This window comes from Notechis scutatus, chromosome 2 (genome assembly GCF_049901735.1).
Source record: "Notechis scutatus isolate UNSWTSFEM ecotype Mainland chromosome 2, rNotScu1.2, whole genome shotgun sequence".
In the NCBI taxonomy this organism is placed as follows: Eukaryota; Metazoa; Chordata; class Lepidosauria; order Squamata; family Elapidae; genus Notechis; species Notechis scutatus.
In genome coordinates this window covers 163,699,544-163,723,759 of record NC_142010.1, presented here as the reverse complement: position 1 = coordinate 163,723,759, position 24,216 = coordinate 163,699,544, and the positions used below count along the sequence as shown (strand labels likewise).

The following is a 24,216-nucleotide window of genomic DNA, read 5'->3' as shown; positions in this document are numbered from 1 at the left end:
CAGAACATTTGAAAAGCCCTAGAAAACTAAAAAAGAATTTAAGCCACATCACTTTAACTGATAGTCTAAAAATTGTACAGAAGACCTTTATGTGCTAGTTGCTCAACTAGTAGTAGACTACTTCAATGCATACAATGGAGCATTGTCCTGCATAAAAATTCTTCTTGAAGGATGAAGATTTTTTTCCTGTACCACTGGTTGAAGAAAGTGTCTTCTAAAATACTGGGAGTAGGTTTGGAAGGACCATCTGGTCTGTCAAGAGTCACTCCCATCTCATCAGACCATAAAACCTCTGAAAAATCTGTCTTCAGATATTTTTTGGCCCGGTCTTGCTATTTCGACTTTGTTCAGTGATGGTTGGGTTTCAGCCTCCTTTACCTTGGCCATGTCTCTTAAGCACTGAACACCTTGTACTTCTGGGAATTCCAGGTAGGTTGCAATTCTGGAATATAACAGCATTGGAGGATAATGAGTTCCTAGTAGCTTCACTTTTTTTTTTCAAATCTTTGGCAGTTTGTGCATCTTTTTTTTCTCAACATATTTCTTGACTATTTGCAACAAAAAGTTTGATGGTTCTGTGATCACGTACCAATATCTTAGCAATTTTAAGACTGCTGCCTCCCTCTGAAAGACTGATTTTTCAGTCAGTTAAATCTCTTTTTTGACCCATTTTGCCTGAGGAAAAGACACTGTCTAATAATTACGCACAGCTTGATATAGGGTGTTGATCTCCTTAGGCCACACCCTCCCTCATTACACAAATACACATCTCCTGATATGCTTATATCCACTAAGCATTCAAGTTTATACAGCTTGGAAGTGGAAAATATGCATAAAAATGATGATATGGTCAAAATACTCACTAGCCTAATACTTGTGCACACTATTTAGCATGGCAAAAACACTATTCCTTGATGCCATCAGTGTTCTTGAAATTCATCTTTCTACATTAGAATGCTCAGAACTTAAGTGATAGTTTACCTATAGATTTAAAAGATTAAACAATACCAAAATAGAAAGACTGCTTTTTACATGGCTGATTGAAACTCATAAAGGTTAAAATTATTGTGGGCTACTTTTGTGTGTCCATGATTGCTCTGTAGGAAGTACATATCAGAAAATTCTCTATGAGAATGATGGATTTCCTGTTCATGCCTGCGAAGACTTGCTGGTAGTTGGCTTAGCTGTGTGCTGGGGTAGAAAAGATGCTTACTACATCTCGTTGCAGCAGAACTCTCAAAACCAGATTGGTAAGAATGTATTTATTGTGTACTTCCAAGGAGACAATAAATGTAGTACATGCATGTAGTATTGTAGAAACTCCATATTAATGAATTAAGTTAAAGTTAATAGTATTTATTGAAATGAAGTTGGGTTTTTGGACCAATTTTTTATAGAATACTTGCAAATTATACAGTTTTTAAAAAGTAATTAAGAAAAGCCCAGCATGGACCCTAAACAAGGAGAGGGAAATGTCTTTGTGAGGCAGTTCTAGGTCAGGTGACAAAAATAAAGGTATATGTAGAAATGAAAGAGAAAGAGAAATACTTTCAATATAGTTTGCAATAGAAAGAGGCAAGGAAGATTTCTGCTTTTGTATAACAAAGCACATTTATATACAAATACATGCTGACATGGTTTCTTCTCTCTTGTCTCTAATGTATGCATTTCTTGTCTCTTTAGAAGTAAGTCCCAGTTTGGCACAGCCTCCATTGGATCAAGACCTGTCTGTAGCAGAAAGATTGCAGCAACTTAAGCTATGCTTGCAGAAGTCTGAGAGAGCATTTTCACTTGTTGTGTATGATTTTATTCAGCACTACAAGATTCTCCTGAAGGCCTGTGGCATCTCATTGGCAGGATCTTTTGAGGACCCAAAGGTTTGCTAACTTCATTTCTTATAATTATTTTATTTGTAATGGCACTAAATAAACTAAAGATGGGGAAGGGAGAGGATAACCTGAGGAAGATGTGGGGAGGAGAGAGTTTTCTCATACTAATTGTTGCAAGTTTAGGTTCTTTGTCAAGATTCCATCTAGTTCTCTCTTCTTATAACTACACATAAGAATCAATGCAATTTTAAGCATGCACTTACAAGATGACCTGGACAACCACAAGTTCATAGAGCTTCTCTTAGATCGGGTGTCGGCAACCTGTGGCTCCAGAGCCGCATGCGGCTCTCTGGGCCCTCTGCTGCAGCTCCCTGTTGGCTGAGCGCACCACTGGCTGGCCCCTCCCCTCCCAGTCACTCCTCGCCTAAGAAGATAAGGGTGATGGCGGCGAATGGAGACTCACTCCATATTGCAGGGCGGGACCCATTGGCACCTACATTAAAACATTAACACATGAATAAATATTATTTAAAAGATAAATACCGTGATCTATGACATTAGCACAGAATAGCTGCTAAGTGCAAAGATCTGTAAAACAGAGTGACCATTGGAACCCAGGCTTTTACTATTGAATTCTGGGAATCAGTAATCCTATAAATTTGTCTTCTGAAGTGGAGATTATATATATATATATATATATATATATATATATGGTGTTCGGTACTTGGTTCGGGTATTTTCCCACATCATTGTAGTTCTTTTAAAGTTGTAGCAACGTTTCAGCAGAATCTCATCTGCCATCATCAGGCTTCTGTATTGTGTCCGTCTGTGGGTCAGACTTTTTACAGTGGTTTCAGATTTAAATTTGGGGCAGCCTATTGCTGTGCCAGAATGGTTTTTTCTTCATCCTGATTGGTTGGGAGTCTTGGTCTGTGTTTATTGGTCTCGGAGTTTGCTGTGTTCTGCTTGATGGGTGTTTCTGATATCTTCTGTCTGTTTTTTGGCTCTTTTTGTATCTTGATTGGCTGGCAGCATTGTGTTACTTTAATGGAGGTCTTTAGTGCAGCTTGGCTTCGGTAAATGGACGCTATCATTAGTTAGGAAGCTGGGTTTCATCTGGGTGCCTGGTTGGGGTGTGTTTGAGCTGGAGGTATCAGGGGGATCTGTTTGTGCCCAGGTGTTTGCCTGGCTTGTGGTGTGGAGATTTTTTGTTTGTGAGTGCAGGCTTCCAAATGATTGACAGCCTGGTGGAATCATCTCTTCTGTTCATGCTTTCTGGTCTTTTTTCAATCTCTATGGCTTCTCTGATGACTCTGTGGCTAGGGTTTTCCATAGTGGCCAGGGTTTTGGTGCCATTGAAGTTGATGCTATGACCTGTAGCTTCCATGTGTTGGACTAGTGAGGAAGTGTGTTCCAGCTTTTGACTGCATTTTTGTGTTCATCCAGGCGGGTACTTATTCTTCTATTGGTCTGTCCAATGTATGTGTGGCCGGGCATGATGCACAGGGTACTACAGACAAAATTAGTAAGGTACTACACAGACATCACATCAGGACTGCCTTCAAAACAGACAGAAAAATAGCAGCCATCCTTAGCAACCCCAAAGATAAAATTGACCTGGAAAACCAAGGCGTATACGAAGTCCCCTGTGCATCATGCCCGCCACATACATTGGACAGACCAATAGAAGAATAAGCACCCGCCTGGATGAACACAAAAATGCAGTCAAAAAGCTGGAACACACTTCCTCACTAGTCCAACACATGGAAGCCACAGGTCATAGCATCAACTTTAATGGCACCAAAACCCTAGCCACCATAGAAAATTCCAGCCACAGAATCAACAGAGAAGCCATAGAGATTGAAAAAGACCAGAAAGCATGAACAGAAGAGATGATTCCACCAGGCTGTCAATCATTTGGAAGCCTGCACTCACAAACAAAAAAATCTCCACACCACAAGCCAGGCAAACACCTGGGCACAAACAGATCCCCCTGATACCTCCAGCTCAAACACATCCCAACCAGGCACCCAGATGAAACCCAGCTTCCTAACTAATGATAGCCATCCATTTACCCGAAGCCAAGCTGCACTAAAGACCTCCAATAAAGTAACACAATGCTGCCAGCCAATCAAGATACAAAAAGAGCCAAAAACAGACAGAAGATATCAGAAACACCCATCAAGCAGAACACAGCAAACTCCGAGACCAATAAACACAGACCAAGACTCCCAACCAATCAGGATGAAGAAAAACCATTCTGGCACAGCAATAGGCTGCCCCAAATTTAAATCTGAAACCACTGTAAAAGTCTGACCCACAGACGGACACAATACAGAAGCCTGATGATGGCAGATGAGATTCTGCTGAAACGTTGCTACAACTTTAAAAAGAACTACAATGACGTGGGAAAATACCCAACTAAGCCGAACACCATATATATATATATATATATATATATATATATATATATATATATATATATATATATATATATATATATATATATATATATATATATATATATATATATATATATATATATATATATATATATATAGATGATAGATAGATAGATAGATAGATAGATAGATAGATAGATAGATAGATAGATATAGATATAGATATAGATAGATATAGATAGATAGATAGATAGATAGATATAGATATAGATATAGATATATATATATATATAGAGAGAGAGAGAGAGAGATAGATAGATAGATAGATAGATAGATAGATATAGATATATATAGATATATATAGATATATATATATCAACAACATATTTGCATTTTTGCAAATCTTGTCTATGTTGCATTTTTGTGAGAAATGTGCTTTTTCCATATTATCTTGTGAATGTTGAACATTCTTTTCTTACTCTAGGTAGCATGCTGGTTAATGGACCCTGAATCAAAAGAAGATTCCCTTCACAATATGGTTGCCAATTTCCTTCCTCAGGACTTATTCTTGCTAGATAAAATTGGAGTAGGTCAGGGAAATCAGAGCCTGGGTCTCAGTGCCAATACAGATCAGTGTGGACGTTACAGGGCATCTGTAGAGTCTGTTCTTATCTTCCATATCATAGAAGAACTCCATATGATACTGCATAAGGATAACTTGCAAGGTAAAAGGGTTGTAGGATTGACACTATCATTTAACAAAAGGCATTAAATGATTAAAATTCAGCCTGAGCTTCAAAATAAATATGTAAATGTTGTAGACTGTTGTGTCACAATATTATATTTTGCTATCATAAAGGTTTCAGACAGTCATGTTTTTGCATCAGAACACTATAAGCATCAACAGAAAATGAAAAAAGAATTATGTGACATAGCAGTTCTTTCTGGTCAGTGTAAATTTAGACATTGTTATTTATTAATTAGCTTTTAACTTCCTAGTTTATTTCCTGATTACTGATTTTTTTGAGATTGTAATAATGTGTTAGCATTCCATTTTTTGGAACATGTTTATTCTGTATTGTACACATGCTCAGCAGAATACATGACTGAGGGTAAAGTTGATGGGGGATGAAGGAGCAGGACAAAAATAGGAGCAAGTAGCAGCTTTCATTCAAACGTTCTAAAATGCTAATATATATTTTGCAGAATGTAACTAAAATTGTGTTGTGCTTCTTTTGTCATTATTATAGATATTTTTCAAAAAGTGGAGATGCCGAATCAGTATTGCTTGGCCTTGCTGGAGCTCAATGGAATAGGTTTTAGCATAGTAGAATGTGAGGCCCAGAAACATGTTATGGAAGCAAAATTGAATGAAATTGAGAATCGGATATACCAGCTGGCAGGTCACAGTTTCTCCTTGACCTGTCCCGATGATGTTGCTGAGGTACTGATGGACTTACATGAACAAATTATGTTTTGATCCAGACATCATCAATGAAATTTTTATGGGAAGAAGTTTGTTCCCTCTGTTCAACCAGTAAAATTCTAATTGCTTCTGAAAAAAGTATGTTCTCAATGTTAGTATTAAAATTATTTTAAAAACTTTTCCTCACATTTTTCTATCAATTTTGCAGTGCCTAAAGTAGAATAAATATTGCCTGAAATCACAGTTTTAATCACAGTTTTAAACTTTAATCAAACACTTCATGGAATGCTTCTAATACATTGTAATTCCTTATAATTATAAACTTAATTTCTTGACCCCAAATTTATTGTTGATATGTGCCCATTCTTTGTGCCCCTTAACTCATTCCATAGACTATATCATTAAAAATGTAAGCATTCCAATTAGAAGAATTCATGCAATTCCACACACATTTGCATTGGCATTACCTAGTTAGGTAATGAAATATCTGCAGGCAAAAAATGAAGCTCATGGAACACTAAGAACTTCACAGTTCAACCCTGAGCTATAAATGTTCTATTCTATTGGAGATTCCATTCATTTACAGTATGTAATCCTAGATGGATATTTAAGTAATGAATCTAGTCAATATCATTCAATGAAGTTTGTTGTTTTTATCTGATTGTTGTTTGCTGCTCAGAGTTGCCTTCGGTGATATGGTTTGATTATACAAATTTGTTAAATTTTAAAAAACAGATTCATGTGCATATTCTTGGTGAGGGGGCAGGAATCAGAAGCATCTTTGGTTTACCTTGGTGTGGGTACCCATTTCATGTTGTCTCAATTAGTACATCTGCCACTACAGAGCACATTTGTCATTTGCTGATTTATTTCATTGCTCTGTTTTACTCTTGTATTCAGAGACTGTGTCGTTTTATTTTGTAGCTGGTGCCATGACTTTGGTCTGGTGCCATAGTCTTGCCAAAATGCTTTTTGCTTTCTGAGCTTTTTTTCCTCTTGTTCTTTTACAGTCATATTCTGCATTTTAAAAACAGTGATGCGCTTCATTTAAACAACATTTAAAGGCTAAACCTTAATAATTAAAATTAAATTAAATTAAAACTCCTTTAAAATATGTTTAAAACTGTCAGTTCCTTAAAAATCTTGTTGCCAGACCTCAATATTAGCTTAAAACAGATTGTAATTCTGTATCTTGATTTTTGAAGGGCCATTGAAGGACATCAGGTAACATTCTGATATCTCCCAGAAGTGTGTGTATGTGTGTTGGAATTTGTTTAGCCCAGTTTTGGAGACCTTTAAATCAGGGGTCCCCAACCACCGGTCCGCGGACTGGTACCGGTCCGCGGAACAAGTCCTACCGGGCCGCTGGCTTGCTGGGCGCCGCCATCTTTTTTTGATGAAAACGTTTTTCCGGTGAGCTTTTCCGGTAGAAAGCTCACCGGAAGCACGCTTTTCATAAAAAGATGGCGGAAGCAGCGCCTCGTGAGCTTTCCCGGTAGAAAGCTCACCGGAAGCACGTTTCATCAAAAAGATGGCGGCGCCCAGCTGATGCAGGTACCGGGTCAGCGGCGCCCAGCCGATGCCGGTACCGGGCACTGCGCATAAAGGTTGGGGATCACTGCTTTAAATGATAGTGGGAAGCCTTGGGAGGCAAATCACTCAATTTCTATTCTTTTACAACTTCCCCAAATAGCTTGAATATTTTCATAGCACAAATATGTAAAAAAAATAGAAAAAGAACAAAGAAAAAACAGATACTGTGAGAAAGAAAAAGAATCAGCTTCAATCTTCTTTATAGCAGTTACAAACAATTTTAATAATTTTAATAACGTCTCCCCTTTTAGAACTATTTTGTACACCTTTGTTGCATATTCAACTGCTTTTAATCAACAAATCCAGAAATCACCAGTTCATTTTTATCTATTTTTCCAAAAAGTCCATAAAAGGTTTCCAGTCTTTTATAAAAGTACTTATTGTTGTGCCAAAGTAGCATAAAATCTTACTGTTGAAATTCAGCCATTTTTGATGGCATGATCTTAACATGTGGGAAGCTTACATGGACCCCTTCCCAAAGCTAACCTAAGGTAAAGAGATTTATCTTAGTCTGTTTTAGCATTGTATATTGTAGAACTAAAACAGATTTACAATAATGCATAACTAGAACTTTTAGTAAAAATTAAGAAAGCAACTCACCATTATTTTCTATATTATATCTCTTTGCATTTCAGTGATGATAATCTATTTAAACTTGAAAGTTCAATTCAGTTTTAGATAAAAATTAAACAATATGGTGGTGCAATTGTAAAAGTGTTAATCAGAACATTTGCATCATGTTAATAATTACAGTATAAAATATATTCAAATTTCATATTTTCTGTGATTTCAGGGTTATTTGATTCAAAAAAATTAAATTAATATTTTGTCAGTAATGGGATTTGTGGTATAGTTTCATCTCTAGTTAGTCAAAAGAAGAACCTGCATCCGAATATAATTTCACTTAATATATAATAACCATGGTCTCACTTTTGAGTGGGAGGGGGGACAGGAGGGAGAGACCCAAAGGCCTTAATAGCTGGTGAAGTGCTGGACTAGGACTAAGAAGAGTTCTGAGTGTTCAAGAGCACACTTAACCATGGAAATGCCCTGGATGACTTTGGACAGAGTAGAAAACCATCTAGTCTACTCAGAAGTTTAAGAGGAGATTAAAACTGGAGGATAAATTATTAGGCACTCTGTTTTCTGCTCGTTGTGGGATAAGATATTTTTTTTTAAGTTGTGTTGAGCATTAAGATAGGAAGCAATTGCATGATACTGTGTTCTGTTTCAGGTATTATTTCTGGAGCAAAAGTTGCCATCAGATGGAGAACTTAAAATGCAAAGAGGCAAGAAAGTGTTGGGTTGTACTAGAAAAGCAACAACAAATAAGAATCGGGCCAGGCTGAGTAAACAGTTCAGTACAACAAAGGTATCATTTTTATGTGATGTTACTATATTTCTGCTTTGTTAATAATTTCTAGCTTAGATGATCATTCATCCGCAAGAATTTTTGGAAGATGTGGAGGAATTCAAAATGTGGAGGAATTCTGAAGAGCAGTCCTTAAGAGCTGATTTTCATAAGCAATCCAATTGCCAATTTAAATTCTAGTGGATTACAGTAATATTCTCCTAACTGTTCATAAAGACGTGACTCTGCCATTTGGCTTGGGGCCCCAGTGGGGGATTAGCGTGATGGAAGTGGTTGATAGAGTAATAACAGATCCCAACTCTGCCCCCGCCCTCCCCCATGTGTTTTTGGTTTTAATGTTTGTTTTTAACTTTTCATGTTTTAGATTTTATGTAACTGTAAGCCACCCAAAGTTACCCTATGGTAAGATGGACAGCCAATAACTTTTATTTATTTATTTATTTACAAAGTGCTTGATTTATAAATAAATAAAGTGCTTGATTCCTCCTTTACTTTAAAACTCAGGTGTTTTACATGTAAATATTCTCAATCATCAATGCTTTTCGCACTTTCCTATCATTATCAGTGGACTGTTCCTGTTACATGAAATGATTTTTCTTTTCTTTTCAGTAAGCATTTCACATAACTACTAAGGGAATTGCCAGTTCCACTGGTATTTCCTATACTTGGCTTGCAAAAGGAAGACACATACAATACAGAAAAGATTTATTATATTTCTAGAAAATATTGAAAGTTCCCTCACTGAACAGATTGATAATGTGTCAAAGCATTCTGCACAGGGGATTGATCCTATATGAGAGAAAAGTATAATTTATTTTACCATTTGCTAATCAAGAAAAGGCATTTTTATTACTTAGCAATAAATAAAACGACAAAACTTCAATCTTGACTGGTGGGTTTATTCAGTACAAATAAAGAATATGTATTTCCTCAAGTTAACTGGTAATTTAGAAAGATAGTATTCTAATAATTGTCCCAAGTAAATTGTAGTGAAATCTTCAAATAATCTTGTAAACAGAAAAACATTTAGTTGGCTTACCTTATTATTTATTTCTGTAGGATGTTTTAGAAAAATTGAAGAAAGTGCACCCTTTACCTGGCCTGATTTTAGAATGGAGAAAGATCACTAATGCAATAACCAAGGTGATATTTCCACTACAGAGGGAGAAACTTTTCAACCCTGTCCTAGGAATGGAAAGGATCTATCCTGTTTCTCAATTTCAAAGTGCTACAGGTAGCAAGTTATTATCCTAGCAAATTTAACAATTATTTGTGGACTATGCACCCCCCAGTTTGATTGCTGAAGCGTGACAGTTGGTTTCTTGTAATTTTGTAGCAAAAATGTTTGCAAATGTATAAAATGTTGAACAGTCTCTAAAATAAACATAAAAGTTTTAAAATAAAAAATCTATCATCTCTTGCCCTCAAAGTTTTAATGAAATCTCCTTGCACCATGCAATCCATATATCCATTACAAACTCACTTTTTAATGTTTCTTTGTCTGACATAAACATGACATCATCTTTCATCTTCCAAGCCTACATTTATCTTTGCTCTGTTTGTAGGTCGTATAAGCTTCAGAGAACCCAATATACAGAATGTACCTAAAGACTTTGAGATTGAAATGCCAACAATGGTTGAAGAGAGCCCACCGTTTCAAAAACAACACCGTATTTTAAGAAGCAGGTAAAAATATAGTACATTATTTATACATCTTTAAATTTTAATGTCAGTTCTTAGATTTTTGGGGTCACATTTCTGAAAAGACATGAGTTATCAGACTTACCATGACATTAGAAACACATTCTGCATGTATTTATTGATTGTGCTTACTACACTTATATCTCACCTTTTTATTAGAACCTCACCCTGATATAATAAATACAGCTGAGATAGCAATTTGTCTAAAGGAACTAAAAACAGCTAGAATTAGTATTGTGAGAAGATATATTGATGAACAGTAGAAGATCAAAAGATGTAGAAATATTTCAACTTTTACAACCAGTAACCCTTAGACTAAAAGATGGATTGATTTGATTGACTAATATTAGATGGTTTCTGTAGTCCAGAAAAGAAGATCTGGAGCAGCAGTGGTAGTGAGAGCCAGAAATCCAGAAATGCTGGTGGTGTGAAGAGCCTTAGAGTAGATGTTCTTGACTGCCTTTCACCAATTTAGTTGCTAGGGATATGGAAGAGGAAAAAAACCAATTGGTTGAAATTCAGATGGATTTGAACGGGTTGGAAGTCAGTTAAGAAGTGTGTGACAGAAGCCTAGTAAATAAAGGCCTCTGGGAAGAGGAGCTTCACAAAAACAGCTTTGATGACACCAACCCTCCAGCTGAAATTGTGACTTAATGAGCCAAGAAAGAAGGCTAGCATGTACTCCTCTCCCTCATGAAAATCGGAGAGTTTGAGGAAAGCCCTGGCTAATAAACCCATTTATAGTTCCTTTAAAAATCCCTCTAAATTTGGAGATCTAAATTTGATCCCTTAAATCTCCTCAAAACCAAATAAAATGTCTATTTAATCCATCCAGAGAAATGATGCAATATGCTCCATAGGGCTATGGCTCCCAGGGAAGACAAACTTAAAATATTTACCACTGCTGATTTGAATGTTAATGGCAGTAATCAGCAAGTATATTTTGCATTTATTCACCACACATATTAATTTACTTGTTGAATCATATAGAAATAAATAATAAGCCATGTTTTAATTTAAAACATATTCTATAGATGTGGAAAGCATTCTGTGTTACCATGTGGACCTAAGATTCTAACTGAAGAAATATCAAACAGGAAGAAAATACTATTTTCTGTTAGCATGAGACATGCCTTTGTACCATTTCCAGGTAATGCCTTAAAATTGTTTTGACTTCATTGCACTTAAGGACCATGCAGGATTTGCTTAACAACAGCACCTGTCATCCTCTTGAATCACTGAACCTCTTTCTGTTCCATTCAGATTAATTTACATATTATTTTCAAACACATTTTGTCTTCTTTGAAAACTTTCCCTCTACGTCAGACTTTAACAGCCCCTTCAAACATTAGAAAAGAAGAAACATGATTTTGGTGGCAATCAGGTTATTTTGTTTTTGTACATTCATAAACTATTGCATTTGTCCATGATTTTAGTAAAATTTCAGTGCTTAGAATTCCACAACAGAAATCCCATCAAGCATTTTTCTATAAAATAGATGACCATTCTTTTTATCAAAAATGTTCTAGGCTTGCCTTAGACAAGAAAATCAGCCGTGTGAGGGTGGGCAAGTCATGCTCTCGTGGAGGAGGCAGGAGGATTAGATATGTTTGCCACCTTGAATTATAAATATTAAAAAAGCAAGATAAAAATCTAATAATAATATAATCAGAACACAGGCTGCACACAACAGTCACTAAAGTCTTATTGTAACTGAATCATGTGGAAAGCCATTTTTTTCAGAAACAGAAGTTTTTCATGAACTTCACCATGCGTTATTCTTTTACCTGCAAATGGTGTTGGTGTTGTTTATCCATTTTCTAAGGATCAATTTACCCAATAAAATTTTTGTACTCTTTATAATACTATTAATACTATAAAAACTATCAATACAAAGAAAATTATATTATTAACATTTTATTATTATTATATTTAATATATTAGTGCCTCTGCCACATGCTGATGTTTCACAATATAAAATTTTGGATTAATTTAGGGGACTTTTTTGAAATATATATTTACTAAAAAAATTCTTAGTGTAAAATATAAATAAAAATAAAGACAATGGAAAAAAGGGAAAGCAAAGGAAAAATAAAAAACCACAAGCAGTGACTTTTTCAGTGCCCAAAGATACATAATGAAGTTATAATATCAGCTTTTTAGTTATACCAAATAGTAACTATTAGCCATTTCTATAGCAATAACCCACTTAATTGTCAAGGGATAAACCTGTTGAAAATGAAAGAGGAACTTACCCATATCCATGTATCTTTCAGTGAAAAATTAGTAAAGGAGAGAGAGAAGCCCTTATTTGTGATTTGAAGGAAATCAATTAATTTATAAATTATTTTGCATGATTGACTATAGGTGGCTTGATCTTGGCTGCTGATTACTCTCAGCTTGAGTTAAGAATCCTTGCACATTTTTGTTCTGATGATCGGCTATTCCAGGCCTTTGGCAACAACGTTGATGTCTTTAGAAGCATTGCAGCTGAATGGAAGAAGGTTAAACCCGAAGAGGTTGGGAATGATTTAAGGCAACAAGCTAAGCAGGTAGTTTTGAAAATGTACATCTTTCCTGAGATATCAGTTTAGTTGAACAATTTTTTACCTTTCTCTGTGCCTATGATTAAATATCTAATATATAATCAGGTATATAATGCACATCATGTTTGGTGCATATGAAATTTCTAGTAAGTTGAAAATTAAGAATATCATGGTTGAAAATTGAGCATCATAGTATTCCATTTAATATTTAATGGAATTAAAAAAAACAGCTTTACTGCAAAATAGAGCTGTGAAATAGGCATTTTACTTTGGTCACTAAGCTGGGAACATATTTCATTAACCAAAACACCACTATTGTATTTTATTACTGGGTTGATCTATAGTATTTTTCAAGATCATATTTAAGAAATCGAGGAAACCTATCCTATTAAGAACTGCCCAATTCCTAATGCAGATAATCCTTGACTATTATTTATTCAGCAACCATTCAAAGTTATGGTGGCAATGAATAAGGGATTTATGAGTGAGGTTGTAGTACCCCCCCACTGTCACATGATCAAAATTTGGATGTCTGGCAACTCACCTGCACTTATAACCGCAGGGGCATTTCAATTCCTCTCAACTCCGCCCCCCCCATCTCTGGACTTTTGGCTACCCCAAGGGTCCCCAACCCCAGGAAACGATCCACTACCAGGCCATGGGAGCAGTGGGCAAGCACACATGCACAAAGGTTCACTTGTGCAAGCGGAGGGCACGTGTGTGCGAAACTCCATTTGCGTTGATGGAGTTTCATGCGCGAGCACAAGCACCTTCCGCTGATGTGAGTGGAACTTCACGAGCACAAGTGCCTGCTGCTTGTGCGAGTGTGTGCAGCTCATGCTTCACACATGAACACAAGCGCTCCACTCACGCACAAAGCTGCAAGTGGATGGTGTGCATGCCTGACATTTGCATCAATGGAGCTGTGCACATGCACTTGCCACTCACACACAGACCCACACAGGTTGGGGATTGCTGGGCTACCCCACATGGCAGAAGTGGTGGCACTGGAGCACTGGGACTAAAGAAGAGGTCAATCAGAGCCGCAGAGAAGGCCACACCTGGCTTTTTCCAAATTGTACCCAGCCTTCTCACAATGCTTTAGAAGGCTTCTGAGGCCTTCTGAAGTATGGAAAGAAGGTCTCACATGATTTGGAGAACAATGCATGCGGCCTGAAGAAGGAGGCCTGAAGCGTCTAGCAGCTGCCTTGCATAGGGTCAAGCTGGGTGCAGTTCATCAGCAGGAAGAAGAAAAGTTCAACTGAGGGGGTGGAGTGCAATTCTGACTAGGACTGGATGAGGGCAGCTAAGGTTTCCCTGGGTGCTGCAGCTTTGCACCATGCTGCTGGGATTTCCTGGGGCATTGCTGTGACTTTGCACTGTACTAGTGGAGTGGCAGGAACTTCCTGGGGCACTATGGCTTTGTGCTGTGCTGTGCTGTGCTGTGCTGCTGGAGCTTCCCAGGGCCCTGGATCTATGTGCCAAGCAATTGGGGTGGCTGGAGCTTTGCATTGCACTGCTGGTGCAAAGAGGTGCTTGACTCTTTGCTGCAGCTCAGGGGTTTCTTGCAACCCTAGAACTGTAGCATTGCAAAGAAGTCTCTAAGCCACAGCATGGCAAAGCCACAGTGTTCTGCAGCCACTTGCCGCCCACGAGGCAGGGGGCAGGATCGCTAAAAGGGCAGAGATGGACAGGGAGAAGATTGGGGGGAGCGGTTTGAAGAGGAGGCAGTCCCTTATCAAGGCTTGCGGCTGGGAGGGACTAAACCTGGAATGAATTGGATTGGGATGGGATGGGCCATTGGCTATCAACTGATGGAATTCAGTAAAGAACAGTAAAAATGAGTGCCAGGATTGCCATTGCTAAGCAATGCAGTCACATGATGATGCTTTACCACCACATTGCTTTGTGATCAAAAGTCTGTTCCCAATTGTGATTATAAGTTGAGTACTACCAGTACCTTTCTCTTTCATCATCATCTTGTTTGCTTTCTCTTCTGTCTCCTCAGTTGGCAGAGTCCTTCCTTTCCTTAAATAGAAAGATCTTGCTTGCTGGTCGATCATCTTTCTCAGTCACTCAGAGCAGAGATATCTTTGTGGTAGGGTGGCCAGGTCCAACTCTCCTCTTTCACCACATTCCTCTGCTTGAAAATCCTGATGTTATGGAACCTATTAGAGCAGCTGGTAATCCTGGAGTTTGATGTTGCGGGTGTGAGAAACTTCAGGCTGCCAGTTGTGTGGTCTGGGCAACAAAGCCTCACTCTTGCTGGGAGAACTGTGAGTCAGGTCAAGGGCAGCCATAGTTTTGCCATTAATCTACTGTTCTTCTTCCTGGAGTCTTTCCAAGGCCTATCTTCTGTGTCTGGCACTTAATGCCCTGTCCTGTGTTTGCATCCTCATTGCCTACAGTGGACTGCAAAAAAGAGGCTCAATTTTGCAGCATTCTTATGTATTTCAATAATCCTAAAATAGTCCAATAAATGCCAGTTGAGATTGGTCTGAAAATTTGCAGAAAACTAGACTAGAGCTGAAGATGTCAGCTGTACGATTAGGGTAAGATTATAACATGAATCATGGATTCAACTTCACTGTGTGGAAAAGGAAATATTGATAAGGGATATTATAGCAATTTCCCTTTATTACCAGATGGGCAATTTATTCATGCTGATGTAAGTGCCCTATATTATGAAGTATTTTATAAAAATAACTGGGTTTTTACCTGTCGGAATCTGATTCCAATGGGGAGACCGAGCAGCTGACAGAGAGTGGGAGTGTTTGCTCCATTGGCTGTGGAAGAAACGGGGGAAGGGCACAGTCTGGCTGGGCAAAGCAGGGAAGAGGTAGAGCAAGGCAGAGAGAATTCAGAGGAAGATCCAGGCCCACCCCCTCTTCATCCTAGGGCATGCAGGGAGGAATGGAGAAGGGAACAACATGAGTTGCGTGGCTTACGGGGGAGGAAAGGGCCCTGATTCCCTTCATTACCTGCAGCTGGGAACACAGAGTTTAAAAGGGGAGTTTTGTGCACAGCAACTTGTTGGAAGCAAATCATGAGTTATCTTTTATTGTCGACGCTTATCTGGGTTCCTGGCATCCTTCCAACTGTGTGTGTTTTGTTGGCCTTTGAAGTCTGCAATTCCTCATCCTGCCCTGTCCAGTTAATTGCTGGTTTGTGTAGATTTTTATTTACAGTTTATATGTACTTTGTTTTTGGACTGAATTTCCTCCACTTAAAAGATTGTTCCTGGGAGAGTTTTTTCTCCAGCCAAAGGTAACTGGACATTGGGGGCAAAGTTGGAGGTATTAAAGATACTTTTCTATTCAGAGTTTTTGCAGCTGAATTCAGCTCCAGAAAAATAAACAAAGATGGCTGATGCTTCATTTAATGTCTTTATAAACATAATAAGTAATTTTTTTACAAACCAGTTGTAGATTTCTCCATGGAGCAAACTCAAGCAGCAGCAAACATGTTACAAGTTCAGAGCTTCAGCAGCAACTTCAGCAGCTCAGAAACAGACATCAGTTTCACTTTAGTTCAGCAGGCAAGCATTATACACAGCAGAGGAGTGAAGCAGTTTCATTTTCAATAGACAGACTCAGAGCTCAACATAGCTTCAGAGCTGCAGAGTTAACATAGCTGCAGAGTTGCAGATCTTAATATAGAGCCACGCCTAAGCTACTTCTAGTTTCAGTTTCCGAAACTGTTCTCATTGGCTGACCTTGTTACCATGCTCTATTCCAGTTCATGAATATACTCTGACATTTTTTTGCTTATGTGACTGTGTTACCTTTGTGCCATGACCCAGGTTAACACATTAGGTTTGTTACTATTTATCATATGTATTAAAGGTGTAAAGTTTAAAAATTTCAAAATCTTTAGAAGAAGCTGACAGAAGGCAGGCGAAATGAAGAGGGAAAACTGTAAATAATATTTGAGTTTTACAGTTAACTATATTCCAAAATAGGATTCCAAGGAGACACTGTAGGCATTTTTCTGGTTCTCTTCTAATTATTGTACTGGGTGGATTTATAGAAAACATCGCAGTCTTCCGCAGCTTTAATAAATTGTTTACCTTTCTTCTGTGTTTGGCAGTTTTGTTTCTGCTTCTATTCTCTTAAAATGTCAATGTAACATTGTATGCTGCCCAAAATCATGTTTCTGAGATGGGTGGCTATATAAATTGGTTTGATTAATAAATAAACAAGTAAATAAATAATAACCCTTCTTCTACTTTTCTGAATCGATATTCTTTTTTTTTCTGTCGTATGAAACTAAACTTTAAATTGTGATCTCGCAGTTTAGTGAGTCAGCAATTGCCCCAGATCAAAAGCTCAATTTGTGGCAGGAAAATTAGTCTCCATAAACTATTTTGCTTCAATCTTTTGATACAAAAGTAAACATTGTGAAGGAATTCAGTTGGAAGGAATTTGCCTTCCTTTTTCAAATACTTTTAAGTAAAGCAGAATTAAATAACAATTCACTGAATAGTGCCCTTAAAATTAGAAAGCTGAACAAACCTATTGTTCAGCAAGTAAAATCTAATATTTCAAATGAAATAGCAGTTTTGTATCAGTAAAATGTCTTATTCTTGAATCTTGTTGGTTATTCACTAGTAAATTAAAAAGTTGTCATTTTTCCAGATTTGCTATGGAATAATCTATGGAATTGGAGCTAAATCCTTAGGGGAGCAGATGGGTGTTCAAGAAACGGACGCTTTGTGCTTCATTGAGTCCTTCAAATCCAGGTATCCAGGTAAAGATTGCCAGGATCTGTTTTTCTTGGAAACCTTGTTCAAGTTTACGAAATTAAATGCTGGTTCAGTGATATTCATGGACAAGTAGTGCCCACTTAACTGGGACTGGGATTTCTATTGGTAAGTGCAGCAAGGTAGATTACATACAGTATACTGATGAAGCTGTCTTTCCTGATATGTTTGTGTATGTGCATGTTAGACAGAATGAGAATCTGAAAGTGTTATAAATATAAAACTGCATCGTGAAGCTCCAAATTGTTTGGTTCATAGATTTCCTAGGTAGTGGAAGCATAAGGAAGGGATTGATACAATTCGGGTGGAGGGAATCCCTCAGCCTGAAATTCATTTATGTATGTATGAATGCAATGGGCATGCAATGGTAGGACACTTTGTATGGAAGAGTTCTGAAGGGAGATCTGTTTTGGTTAACTTTCTTCATTTCTGAGGAAAACAAGTTACTACTGCTGCCATTCAGTAAACAATTATTGGAAATTTGAGATATATCGACAGATTCAGATCTTCATGGCAGTTTGGAATAAGTTCTAGAACCATTTGTTCTCACTGTGTGTGTGTGTGTATGTATAAAAATGCAGCACATTTAATCTTTTCTGTTGAAATGTAACAACTCTAGAAAACCTCTGGTTAGGCTATTTCTCCACTGGAAACACCTCTTGCTTCCTTCCTCTTGCATTTGTTTCCCATGTTTGGGAGACAGTGGCCATGAAAATAATGCAGTGGTTTTGGTTTTTGTTTTGAAAGATCAGCACATGAAAACAGTAAGAGTGTTATAGTACCCTTTGTCTAGTAGTAGTAATAACAGCGTAAGACTTAAGCATGAAACAGTGTAACATTCCTTAGATCTATGAAGTCTGACTGTTGCTAAGATAAGGAATTGTTAGTAAATGATATTGATATTGTTAATGATAATTAATGATATTCTTAGTAAAAATTAGCACTATATGTGAGGACTCAACCAGGGATTTATCGTATTTTTCAGACTATAAAGACGCACTGGACTATAAGACGCACTTGGTTTAGAGGAGGAAAACAATAAAAAAATTGTTCTTGGCCTCCGCGTGTCCTGTTTCCCACCCACCCCTCCAGCGTCCAGAAGCATTCTGCAGGCCAAAAACGGGTGTGTCCTGTTATTGCCCTCAAGACCAAAAACAGGACCTGCGGAGGCCTCCGGAGGCCAAAAACGGGTACATTTTTGGCCTGCAGGGTGCTTCTGGATGCTGGAGAGGGCAAAAATAGGACCTGTGGAGGCTTTGGGAGGCCAAAAATGGGCCCGTATTCGCTGTATAAGATGCACAGATATTTCCCCCACTTTTTTGGGTGGAAAAAGTATGTCTTATACTCAGAAAAATACGATATATGTGATGAACTGTTAGCTGACACCAGAAATGAGATAATATTATTTCATGTTTTTGTAGGTATTCAGAAATTCCTGAAAGAGACAGTGAAGAAGTGTACTCAGGATGGGTTTGTGAAGACAATTATGGGAAGGCGTAGATACCTCCCAGCAATTAAAGAAACAAATCCTTACAAGAAGGCTCAGGTATAGTGAGAAACCTTTTGTTAAACTGCTACATCTCTTTAAGGAAATAAAACGCATACACCCATGCTATACTCAGTTTTCCTAGTGATACTAGTGCAGGGGTGGGCAAACTACGGCCCGCGGGCCACATCCGGCCCGTTGGTCTGTCCAATGCAGCCCGCCCATGAAAAAAATCGCTGCCATTGGTCTGTCCAATCCGCCCGCCCCTGAAAAAAATCGCTGGGCGTGGCGTAATTGCCCTGTGCCGCATGGCCCCCAAAGCTGCAAAACAGTGCGGAGCGATCTAGGGTAGGAAAGAAAAGAAATTTGCAAAGGCCTCGGCTGGGAGTTCAAATCACCTTCGAGTGCGACCTCTCCGAAGGTGAGTCCCCGCCGATCCCCTTTTTTCCGGGGCTTCCAGGCTTAAACTTTGCTCGGGCGGCACTTTAAAAGCCTGCTCCCAGCACCCGAGCAACTTCCCAGCAACTTTCGGCTTCCTTTTAACTCGCGGGCGCTTGCGCCTGGCCCCGAGCCGCGCGGCAGAGGAAGCCCGTGGGCGGGCAGGCTGCTTGGAGGAGGCGACCCGGCGGTGCTCCAGCAGCAGCAAGAGGCAGTTGCGCCCGGCTCCGCTCAGGTGTCCGGCTGGGCTGTCAGGAGTTGCTACCGCCGGCGCAGCTCCGTGCGGCTCCAGTCCCGTTGCCTTGGGAAAGAAAAGGCAAAACCAGGAGCCGCTGAGCCTGAGCCTCCGGTGCCGCTGCTCCTGTTGCAAAGCACCGCCGCGGCTCTTCCTTTTGCCTTTCCCTTCCCGAGGCAACGCGGGACTGGAGTCGCGCGAGCCGCGCCGGCGTAGCAACTCCTGACTCAGAGGGCCTCCGAGGGGAGGGAAGGAGGAGAAGGGGGGAAGGGGGGCGATTCCCAAAAATATTGTGCTGACCCGGCCCGTCTGTCAAATTTTAAAAGTCAATGCGGCCCCGAGCCAAAAAGTTTGCCCACCCCTGTACTAGTGTTTTTGTTCTCTGGATACTTGATCTTACCATTAATTTTCAAGCAGTTTGTTGTATTTCTAATTTCTTCTCCCTGTTGACCTGTCATTGCTGTAATTAAATTGCAGCAACATAAACCATTTCTACCCAATCAGGATCCACATCTTGATCTATTTTGTAGCTTCCTTGCAGCTCATGTTGATTTCAGCGAAGTCCAGGTATATCAAAAGTAATTCTCAGCTTTCATTCTTCCGTAGAGATGTAGAAGTAACTCCCCTTGTTTCTAATACTCAGCCTTGTTGTTTTATTTCACTGCATCCCCTCCAAAATGAAGCATGGAAACACCAGAATGAAAAACCTGGTGGCTTTGCATTGTCTTCGAAAGAAGAGCAATCCTATGTCAGTTGCCTTTTTTTTAATATAATAATTCTATTTTCAATTGAACATTGTATTGTCTGGGTACAAATATCTTTGTTAAACAATAATCAAAATTGCAGCATCATTCATTACATTTATATTTTATTCTACAATATTAAAATACTAATATTCAACATACTAGTCAAAATATTTACTTATCTCTTTTAACATATCTTCTTTATATTGTTTCCCTGTTTCTAACTTCCATTTTTATTATTTGACCATTGATAAAATAGATCCCATACCATATAGTATTTAGTTTGTTCTTTCTCCTTAATCTATTCATTTCTGCACATTCTAATATTTTCCTAATCATATTTTCATCTGCAGGTATCTCTTCACTCTTCCAATTTTATGGAAATACAATTCTAGCAGCAGTTAATATATGAATAACTAAATATGCATTTTCCTTATTGTATTTTTCTGGTACAATCCCAATAGAAATATTTCTGGTTTTAAATTAGTACGCTGTTTTATCATTTTTTCCACCACATATGTATTTTTGCCCAGTATTTTTTTGCTTTTGGGCAAGTCCGCCACATATGATAATGTGACCACTGGTATCCTCACATAGTGTTGTTCTCTAACTTTTTCCCATACTAGCTATAATGCATTCCTAATATAATGCCTTTGAAAGTAACCATGTATTTTATTTTTCCCATATCACAAGAAGGCGTGCCAGCCCAATTGCAAATCATGTCCCTCCAAAGTCAGTAGTCTTTTGTTCCTCAATACAATCCATTCTTTCACCCAAGTGAGGAACGCAGCCTGAGAATATAATTCCCAATTCACCTCCTCTATTTCTCTAATCTTGCAACATTTTTAGACTTATTCTTCCTTTTTTCCCTTGCCAAATAAATCTTAATATTACTTTATTGAGTTCCTCAAAGTATTTTTCCCCAGTTTTATTGGAATTGTTTAAAATAGATCTTGGCAATATGTTAATTTTTATTGTAGCTATCCTACCTATCAGTGATAGTTGTAGGTTTTCCCATTTCTCCAGATCTGTTTTAATTTGTTGCATCAATTTATAGTAAGTTATATGCTGAAGGAGGGTCTTCCAATTAAAACTGTGAGCCATCTCACATTTTTTATTCAAAATCAGTGCAGGCTTCTGATTCTAATATATTTCATTCTATTTATTTCTTGCTCAATTTAACGAATAAATTATCTGCATTCTTTGTTTTTGATGTGCACTTTAAAAAAATAACTTTGCAACTTTGATTTTTAAAGTGATTATACCAACCCAAATGCATGGATCTTAATGCCAACTGTATGTACTGATTTATATGATTTGAATTCTCTTTAATATGAGCTCAGCAGAATATTTTTTAAAAATTCATATTCTAAAAAGTATTAAATTGCATGCTTACATGCAACGCCACAGGTCTCCCTAGTAAAAGTACTGCATAGAGTTTAGTTGTGTTGCTTTACTACAGAACTATTCTTTTAACTGCCAAACCACTATTTGAAACTATTTCTGCAAAACTATTTCTTCATTGTTCTTCTTTCTCTTTTTTAGTTTAAGATTCCATCCTTATTTGTTTGCTTGCTTATTATACTTGTAATACTATAGGTATAGTTGTTTATATTTGTCTGTTTTCATCCGTACTACAGAACACAGAAATGCTGTAGGAACTCTATTATTATTATTTAAAGCTCTTATAAAGAAAAAGACACAGAGAGAAAGAGTTCCAGGAATAAAATTAACATTCTCAGTTGAATATAAATTCTGTTGCCTATTTATAGCAATTGATTTGTTTGCACTTCTGCACTGTGATTTTCATGAACTTTAGGCAGAGAGGCAAGCTGTAAACACAGTTATCCAGGGCTCTGCTGCAGATATTGTCAAGGTAGCCACAGTGAATATACAGACACAGCTGGAAGCTTTACCTTCAACAGTAAAATCTTTTGGACATTTGGAGAGCCCATTCCCCAAAATATTGTCAGGTCAGTATTTTTTTTCTTCCTTTGTCTTTATATTCTATATTTGGTATCAATGTTCTAAATTTTAAAACTATGGGAAACACCTGCTTTCATGTAAGAAGGACATGAAACGTTTGCTCCTTTTTCAGAGCTTTTGCCATATATATACCTGACCAGGTTTTGCTTCTAGCCTGCCTCAGAACACTAAATATTCCAAGCAGATATTTCAATATGGTGAGTGGGCTTCTTGGGGTCTGTATCAGTTAAAGTCAATGCTCAATTACATTTTCATTTACAGTGTAAGTAAGTAAGGATAATATTCTAAGGCTGTTTCAAGAAAGTAAAATAATCAAATCTTCTATTACTTTTTAGACAACAGCATTAGGTTATCAAAACTAACAGGAAAGATTTGGGGGAAACCATGGGTCACCAAGCTGATACATTTGACCCACTGGGCCTTACATGATGTCCTCCCACAATGTTCATTTAGAATTCAGAGACAGTAAGGGATGGGTTCTGCCAGTAGCCCCTCTCTCTCATCATCTGAATTGTGCCATAACTTTCATCAGTTAGACATATAACAAAATGAAAAGTAATTTTAGTCAAGAAAAGAAAATATTTTTTTCTGTTTATGCAGGAAAGGAAGATATTCATCTTTTGGAATATTCCATCTTTTTACATTTTTAACGTCAGTAAGAATCATCTAAATAAACGTCAGTGTTCATAAGAAAAGAACAAGAGAAACAAGAGGAGCATTCCAGGATTCCCTGTATCCCACATCTGCATGTTATCCTTAATATTCCTGATTATATAGATGCAGAACGTGATTTCCTACATCCTTTACAAAGGCATTGAAAGTGATGAAATTGCCTTTTTCTTCTGATTTAATAAACAGTTTATGAAAATGCAGTCCTCAACACTGGGGTAATAGAAAAATAAAAATCAAGGGGAAAATAATGTGCCTAAATTAAATAAAAATTAGCTCCTTTCTAAATTCTGTAAAATTCTTTACAAATCCATCAAACAGGGCCAAAAAAGAATAAAATGTAATGTAAAAACACTGGGGTAACAACAAAATTAATCTATAATATTGGTTCTGGTATAAAAATATAATACAATAAAGAATGAATTCAAATAATGAAAGAAATCCATTCTTTATTATTGTAAAGTGTTACATTATTTTTAATTTTAATAGTGATTCCTAAGCCTTGAAAGTAATTTACAGTTATAAGCATTCTCTCCTTTTATTAATTTTCAAGAAAGCAGGAAAATCAGACCCTTGGCTCTTCTATTCCCTGAATTCTGAATTCAATAAGAAATTGTAAGGTACGGGTGTCAAACTCGCAGTCTCACGCCGTTACGGCACATTTCGTGACATTTTTCTCCTTTGCAGAGCTGGGGTGGGCGTGGCCTGCACATGACACATCCGGCCCATGGGCTGTCAGTTTGATACCCCTGTTGTAAAGGAAAATATAATCAAAATGAGAAATGACATTGACATCATTAGGCAAAATACGATGGCGTTTTCAGGAAGATAATCATAATTGTACACAGTTTGTTTGCCTAGCCAAGTTCTTCGAAGTGCACATCAGAATTGAATGCCATAGATCAGAATAAAATAGAAAGGAACTTGGGAAGAGTGACAGTGGGATATGGGGCAATGTTATATAGTGATGGCAGCTGCTGGATCTTCCTGAAACAGCCTGTCCTAAGTCAAGTATAACTACAAAATAT

General features: G+C 37.8%; 1 protein-coding gene across 1 annotated transcript in view; it reads left to right on the top strand.

Moving 5' to 3' along the window:
• POLQ (DNA polymerase theta) overlaps positions 1–24,216 on the top strand; it is a 60,224-nt gene that overhangs the window by 34,135 nt on the left and 1,873 nt on the right. Inside the window, exons 17-28 of the mRNA XM_087957241.1 lie at positions 1,104–1,250; positions 1,684–1,877; positions 4,716–4,956; positions 5,482–5,675; positions 8,485–8,622; positions 9,682–9,856; positions 10,188–10,308; positions 11,358–11,473; positions 12,691–12,875; positions 17,507–17,618; positions 19,053–19,177; positions 22,353–22,506. Coding sequence (XP_087813367.1) covers positions 1,104–1,250; positions 1,684–1,877; positions 4,716–4,956; positions 5,482–5,675; positions 8,485–8,622; positions 9,682–9,856; positions 10,188–10,308; positions 11,358–11,473; positions 12,691–12,875; positions 17,507–17,618; positions 19,053–19,177; positions 22,353–22,506 — 1,902 coding nt within the window. The remainder of the gene's footprint in view (positions 1–1,103; positions 1,251–1,683; positions 1,878–4,715; positions 4,957–5,481; positions 5,676–8,484; positions 8,623–9,681; positions 9,857–10,187; positions 10,309–11,357; positions 11,474–12,690; positions 12,876–17,506; positions 17,619–19,052; positions 19,178–22,352; positions 22,507–24,216) is intronic.